This window comes from Atta colombica, unplaced genomic scaffold, assembly GCF_001594045.1.
Source record: "Atta colombica isolate Treedump-2 unplaced genomic scaffold, Acol1.0 scaffold226, whole genome shotgun sequence".
Lineage (NCBI taxonomy): Eukaryota > Metazoa > Arthropoda > Insecta > Hymenoptera > Formicidae > Atta > Atta colombica.
Genome location: NW_017259323.1, coordinates 391,773 through 399,841, shown reverse-complemented (window position 1 = coordinate 399,841; position 8,069 = coordinate 391,773). Strand labels below are relative to the sequence as shown.

Sequence of the window (8,069 nt, the reverse complement as noted above, 5' to 3'; positions counted from 1 at the left end):
TATATATATATATATATCTATACTTTTAATATTTTGATAGATCTTTTTCATTATACTTTTAATTTCTATCAGCAATATATTTTCTTTAATTTAAGTACTGTAACATTGGTACCAGTGAGACAGTTGAACGAACCGTTCCACGTTACTTGAAACATGATATTTAAAATTGTATGTAAATATTGAGCTCTGATTCTAGACGTGCCATCAGAAAGATTGATAAAGCAAGCAGAAAAATTCTGCATCGTTACGACAGATTGTCTTGCTAATTCGCGCGTTGTGTCAGAAGATTCAGCAATTCATTGTGATCCATACTATTCAACGTATGTATATCGATGCCGAGGGCATTCGCGACACTTTTCATGTCTAGACCAAAGCTCTTGAGCAGTTCGATAAAGTCCATTTCCTCGCCCGTAAAGGGATTATGCAGCTTGGGGCAGCTATGATTACATTGTGGCCAAGTGCAGCGCTCTATCATACGGAAATGACAGTTTTTAACGCACTTCCGTTTAAATGATGGTATTACCGATCGTTGCGGCCTGATGCCGTTAAATATAGCCGTATGATTATTGCCGTTTACTTGTTTACTGCCTTTGCGACGACCTGCAAAAAGATATTTATATATATAACGAATTTCGAAAAATCATTGTGCAAACCTCATAAAAATTAAAAAAAAAATTATTTCTTAAAATTAATAACAAATATTAAATTTAATATTATCGTGAAATTATACGCAAAACCAAGTAAATTTTCGATCAATCTATAAAATTGCATGAAATAACTCGGAACTATTCAAAGAATGTCGATTGTTATTGAGCAAGGTTCAAAACATGTTTGTGCATTACTAAACCGTACCAGTGTTCTTTCTTCGCTGGTGTTTCTCTTTCTTCAATCTCTCTTCTTTACTTCTTTCTCTTTCCTTCCTCTCTCTCCTTCTGCTTTTATGTTTCCTCTTTCGTCTCTTCTTATTTTCCCGATCTTGAACTGAGCCGGAGACTGGTTTTCTTTCCTGCATTTTGCCAATGGTAGACAATCGAGCTTTTTGTGTTTCCGTAGAGGATCCAACTCTGCTTTTTCCACCTTCGATCGAAGTACCATTTCCCTTTCTGATACCAGAACGCAATAGCTTTTTCAGTGACTTCCCGCACGGTTGATTGGTCTCGATTTGCGAGTGAGTACTGTAGCAGAACGAAAAACATTATTTCTTCGAGGTCTCGATCGTCATTGATCTCGATCTTCATTGATTTATTTACCAAGATGATTCCGAAGAAACTGCACTTCGATAAATATTTTCGCAAACAAACAACGCGGTATCGTTGAATATATTTTCAACTGGCGATCATGCCACAACGAATTCCATTCATACTTACTTGTTGTGTTGGTTGTTATGATAATTTCCAATCGGCATTTGATCCCAACAAAACAGCGCTTGTGCAAAGGAAACCTCGTCTATTTTGATCATCTTCCAATCTCTTTTCGTCAAGACGCTGTGACTAATACAACTCGGAGCAAAGACCGCAGTAACATTTTCAAATGTCTGCCGCAGGCTGTCACCCATTTTATGTATGTAGTCCCATTGCTGCCTTGTAACTGGTGCAGCGACGTTGTAAGCTTTCATTTGGGCCTCATCAAATATCCATTGGAAGACAAACAACGGTGCTAGGATATTAAATAATAGAAGAAGAGAAAGAAGAGAGAGAGAGAGTTTAAACTCTTTCGAAACATTACCACTAGATATTATTGAAATTTTCATATGAGATGAACTCACCAGACAATGTTGGATAAAGTCGATATCCAAAAAAGCATTTCCATGGTTCGTTAGGATATCTAATTACGCAATTACGAGGCATCCGAGAGTTCCATAATTCCATCCCTTTTTGTATCGCATCGATCGGCGACAAGCCATTTGGAGAGTAAGGCGCTCTATCGAGGAACCATCCGGAATCCGACACACCACGTATAGCAACGTGTCTCAAGCCTGCGCGAATAGTTAAGTCTTATTATTTAATAATTGAACTATACATATATATTGAACTATACATAGTCAGTGATCGAAGAAAATCGAAATACTTAATAAAATAAATTGACAAGCTCAAATATAGAAGAGGATTCAATATTAATTTGAATTAAATATTCTACAATATTATATAAATAATGACTTATTTCATTCAATATTAACATAAAAATTTTTATGTGTATTGTATGTATGTATCTATATGTATACAAGTACCAATCCGAAAAAGGTATATTTAAAAGCTTATAGATATTAAAATGCAAAATGACATATAAAGAAGTAATTTTTATAATCACGCAATATCTTAATGTGTTAATAAGTGTTAATAAGAGAAATTATTGAAGAGATAAATTAAAATATAATTCTATGTTTATGATATTGACAACAAATGTAAATGATTCATATAATAACAATTATTATCGATTTACCTAACATAATTTGATTGTCAAATGAGAAATATATATTATTATGAAAATGACAATAATTATTAATAATGAATCAGGAATCGTTTAATTGGAACAATAATTGATCGTTTGCGACATACCTAATTCATGATGTATCAGATTGTGAACGCGATTCAAATTCAGCATAACACCGGTACCGCCTGCGCTGCTACCAGCCAAAAGAAAGGCGCTCGCGTTTTCGAGGCCAAGGGGAACCAAATCCCGGATAACCTGGACTACGATTTCTGCTCCCATGAAGGAAAACATGTCATTCGGCGATCTGAAAGCTCTAGTGCCGCTCCAGCTATCGCTCGTGCAATATGGAACGAAACTATTGAATAAGAACAACATCGTTATATAAAGATATAATAATTAGTGATGTGGCGACACGAGGTTCGACTACATGATGGACAATACCTACACGTGATTCGTGCCCCAAAAGAATGGATTCTCATCGGGATTTGGTGAAAGCATTCCGCCCACTAAAAAAATTGTGAATATTTTTATTTCGGCAATCAATGGCAATATTAAGCAATATCAAGCAATACAATAATACAGGATCACCTGTTGCCTTGCAGTTATAGATATTAGAGAACAAATTAAAAAAGGAATCGATAGCTGTGTGTCTGTTAAAATTTCCAGAATTCTTGCGAATTAAATCTCTACAATAATTTATTAAATAGCCAAAATTTTGTTATTAATTTTAATTAAATATTTTTTCATAAATATTTATTTTAGGATTTGAATTATTAAGAAATATTTTAAAAATTAAAACCGGATTATTAATTAATGAAATAAATTATGCAATTGAAAAAACATCCAATAATGGAAGTATATATATATTAATATATATATATATATATTTGTACATTAATATCGCGATAAAGGTACAGATATCTCCAATATGCACATTAGTTGGATAAAAAATTGATTTATGTCGTTGTTGCAATAAATATTCATGCATAATAAAGCATATTCTTATGTTGATCCACATCGCACATAACATTAGTATTATTAAAATGCGAGGAGCAATATGAACATTCAAAAATGTGCATCCAGCGTGAAGGATCACCACGAAATTAATTTATGACGCAGCGCGAGTTTCGGTGCTTGGATGCACGAGCGGAAAATCGTTTTCGTTCCGCGCGACGTATAATTATAAGCGATCGAAGACCCACCGTCGCGTGTCTCGGGCCACTGGGTTGACGTCATCAGATGCCGCATCCGCATCCACCTGGTTCTACAGCTCTTGTGGTCATAGCAATACCAGCCGCCCTCCAGGTACATGATCCACCGCCTGGAGCCATGAGACTTTCGTAGATAGAAACCTGCTTGCGATCCATCATTACAAGTGATCGACCTGTTGCTTAGATATACTCTCTTCAGGGCTCTTTGATCATCTAGTCCGTATTTTCCCAAGTAGCTCATCACCTTCCTGATTGTGTTGCTTTGATATTCCACCGGTGAATCCAAGGAAATCGAAGAAACAGATACTGTATTTGTTGGTTTGTCCTCGGCGATTATTGTCAGAATCGATGCCGCTAAATACAGCGTAATCTGGAATTCGTTTGAAATCTCGATAAGTCGATATATATTTTACAAATATTTTATAAATACAATATATTCAGTATTAAACGTTCTAAAAATTAATATTTGCAAACTCGGTTTTCGTGTGTCGATTCTTCCTCGCTTTTTTTTTAGTGGTTTTTATACGAATATATTCGCGGCCGGACTAACACGTAACAAATGAGTAACCACGGGAATAATTTAAAAAACAACTACAACGAAGGACACCGAGCTACACGGCGCCACTCTCCCTCTTTATCCCGCGTCCGGTTACCATATCCATCGGTGGTGCGTTTTACCACAACAACGTCTCTCGGCCTCCTGCCCCTCTTTCACGAAAACGACTACTTCAAGATCAAGTTCTAGCATCCAGGACGGTAGCCAGCGGCGGAAACACCTCGGAAACAGAAGCTCGGTTTCCATCTCGATCTGAGATGAAAGTCTGCCGTCAACATTGTGGATGGCAGGAAGGAGAAACATTGTTGCGACGCAATTATAATCGAGCAATGGTCCGCAAACGACGGATTCCGCTTCGTATAGAACAATGAGAACAAAAAAAAAGAACTTTATTTTTCTTGCCTTTTCTTCCACATTACGTCGTGGTTAAAGGAACGCGATGTCATAATTCAGCCACGATCATTGATCGTCGGCAGGAAGTTTTTTATAAAGACACGATTCATATGCGAAACACGAATGATTTTACCGGTCATACACCATAGTCCTTGATATCGTGTTTCATACTATATATACCAATACTGAAAATATATATACGTAATATGAACTATATAGATTTTCAGTACTGACAGTACTGACATATGTATCGAAACATGACCATTATCAATCGTTTCATATATCATATTTTTTAGTAGAAGTTAAAGAACTTTTTATATATTTTCGTAGTCTTGAAAAAAATTGAGTAAAATTCTTTTGGCATATGCAGCAATATTTTGCATCGCACAATTAAAGCTCTTCAGATTAATTGATGTCTGATAAATAAATTTATTCAGAATTTAATTTTGGTTTTTATGATGTTATATTTTCCAGGCGCTGGAATTCTAAAGTCACATTCGTCTTTTTATTTTTATTAGGTACTACAAAGATACTACAAAGATGCTACAGAAAGATAATTGTCTGTTGGTATCTATCTATTCAATTAATCTTTTTATCAGAACGATAAAAAAATTTTTCCAAATTGTGGACTAGAAAGTTTTTGCATTTATCAGTTTTAATAAAAAGAGAGATTCAACTTCCGAATATCAACGTAATATGATATACTATGGATTTGTTTTTTTTTAGGACGAGTGAGAAATGTTTCATGGTTCGCCGACGTTAAATATCTGGGGTAAGCAACAATCCCTCTATTATTGTAAAACTTAAAGCTGACCGAAAGTGGCATGTCCTCTTTTCGTCGAGTACCTTTCGCGTAACCACAAATTATTGGAAAACCGTAGCGACGGACTTGCAGCGATTTCGAGAATCCGCATCGAATCGAAACTTTCGGGAAGGTCATAAATAAAGTAGACGACTCGAACGGGGGTGCTTCTACTCTGCACTTAACCGCTTTATTATGCCGTAAATCAATTCATTGGAGTGTCGGCCTGGATGTGGAGGGGTAGTTTTATGTTGTGCTCTGAGCAAAGGTATTTCTCGGTATTTAAGAGCTATGGAAAGAATGAGATCTGAAAAACCGCCTTAAATTTAAAGCTATAATTTGGTATCGATATCATAACGCAAACACTTTTTACTTTTTATTAATATTATAATATAAAGATAGATAACAATATATGTGTAAATAAAACATATTCACTACTATACATTTTGAAGAAAAGACAAAAATAGAAAATTTGCTATCTTTTCTTCAAAATTCTATCTACAGCAATGAAATATTTAAGCCTGTTCTACAATGTGCTTTTTGTTTTTAGTTTCTTGCTATTTTTTACATCTTGTCTTTTTGCTTCTTATTCGGTTTTTTGTTTTATATCGCCTGAGATAAGAGTTAACGAACTTCGAAAGAAACAAGAAATATATAGCAAGAAATTGTCAATAAAACGGTTGCAAAAGAATTAAAAGCAAAAGATATAAAACAAGAAACAAGAAACAAAGAGCACATTATAGAATAGGCTTTGTATAATTATATGATGCCAAATACAATAAATTTTATTGTATTTGGCATCATGTAATTATATAAATACTCTGATATGAATATTAGAAATTTAATGCGCACAATAAGCAAATAATATTAAATTATATCATCAAATCTCATCTCAAAACTTCATGTCAATTGCATGTTAAATAACACATATTCTAATAACTACAATTACAAATCTAATTTTACAGTACAATTTAATATTTTTTCAAAATATTTGCAAAATATATGCTCAATTTCTATATTAACTGTTCCAATCATGCGAATTATAGATTGATTTTTTGAACAGTAAAAAATTTTCATTCACTTTGTTGCTCGTTTATTAATTCTTATTTATAATTATTATTTCTCTTTCAATACAATACAGTGATGTTATGGTTAAATACGATAGCACCTGTTAGAATTTCAATCTCTGCAGAAATATTTTTTCATAATTTTAAACTTTCTCTCAAGAAACATATATATACGGGAAGTATATTAAGAAAACTCTCAATTCTCCCTTTCCCTCTGCAGTTACTCTTTCTCCTTCTTTCTTTTTGCCGACTCTGTGGCCAGCGCATTAGAGGGTGTCCTGGGCGTGAAGGTGTCCGTCATAATTTGCCACCCGGCGCATAATCCCCGTGACAAAGGCCGACAAAGTGACGGCTGTTACTTGGACTGGCGGTGCACCGTATACTAGCTGCAGGGAATCCGGTAGCAGGTAAAACGTTTAAAGATACCATGCGCCGCAGTCAAAGAGATGAATCACGCCGTAGATAAATGGCTGCGATCTGAACGGCTTTTTACGGCCAGGCGCACTCATGCGAGCTCCGAGTATTCGCGCATCCATCGATATTTTATTATCGTTAGTGCACGTGATAAAGAGAAAGACAGAAACTTCGTTCTCTTCGACGAAGATATTTTCTTCGCGATTTTTATCGAAGATTTTTATTTAAGATTTGATATTTAGAATTTTCTTGTTTCTCCAATATTTCATATGAATATAAATATAGATACAGAATTGCCACAAAATTAGAAATCAGAAAAATCAGGAACTTGTTTATAATTAAAGATGGTCAAGGAAGTTAGAGAAAAATCGGAAAACTTTCTGAAAAATTAAAATTCTTGGCTTTAAATAATTTATACGTACATCACATCTACACTTTTTGGAGTACTACCAACTTAACAATTAGAAATTAGGAAGTAGTATCAGCAACATTAATAGTAATTTACATTGCTTTGTTAAATTGATCTCTCAACAAATATTTAATGGTTTCCCAATCAGGATGAAAATATAAAAAATTCTAAAATATTATTGAAAGTCAGGGAAAATCATGAAATTGTGTCTAAAAATCAAAAAAAAGTTATAGAATTTTAGAATGAAGAATTTGTGATAACTGGTATGCTCATATTATTTTAATTCTTGATTTTGAATTGATAGTTTTTCAAAGAAATAATTACACGATCCTTATCAATAGGAATATATTAAGCATTTGTTGTAAATTATAATTAATAGCAGAAACAGTTGTAAACAAATAATTCACTGGAAAATAATCATCGCTTTTATCTCTTTAAATGATATCAGTTCTCTTATTTTAATAATTTTCTAAGTAACTGAATTGAAAAAAATTAATGAAAAAATTTTATTTTTGCATTTTTGTTTAAATCCTTTATTATAGTATATATACAGTACAATTTCATAAAATGAAAGTCGTAAATAAAAACACGTTTAATTATCAGCGGATAATTGAAAACATTTCCCTTTGGAAATTATATTCGATTTCTGTTCTTGCAGCACTAATAATGCTCGATTTCGCAGCTCGATGTCGACACAATTTTATTCATTTTATGTTTCCGTTTCATTCCAAATGAACAAAAGTTTTTCTCAAAATTTATATATGTATGCAATATATATTTATATATA

General features: G+C 33.6%; 1 protein-coding gene across 1 annotated transcript; it reads right to left on the bottom strand.

The window, feature by feature from the left end:
- Window positions 1–262: 262 nt before the first annotated feature.
- Window positions 263–3,882, bottom strand: LOC108688183 (palmitoleoyl-protein carboxylesterase NOTUM). The gene is made up of 7 exons (XM_018194330.1): window positions 3,633–3,882; window positions 2,876–2,936; window positions 2,556–2,785; window positions 1,766–1,975; window positions 1,368–1,656; window positions 853–1,175; window positions 263–576 (listed from the first exon to the last, which is right to left on the bottom strand). The coding sequence occupies exons 1-7, from the start codon at window positions 3,880–3,882 to the stop codon at window positions 263–265; spliced, it is 1,677 nt and encodes a 558-aa protein (XP_018049819.1).
- Window positions 3,883–8,069: the final 4,187 nt, after the last annotated feature.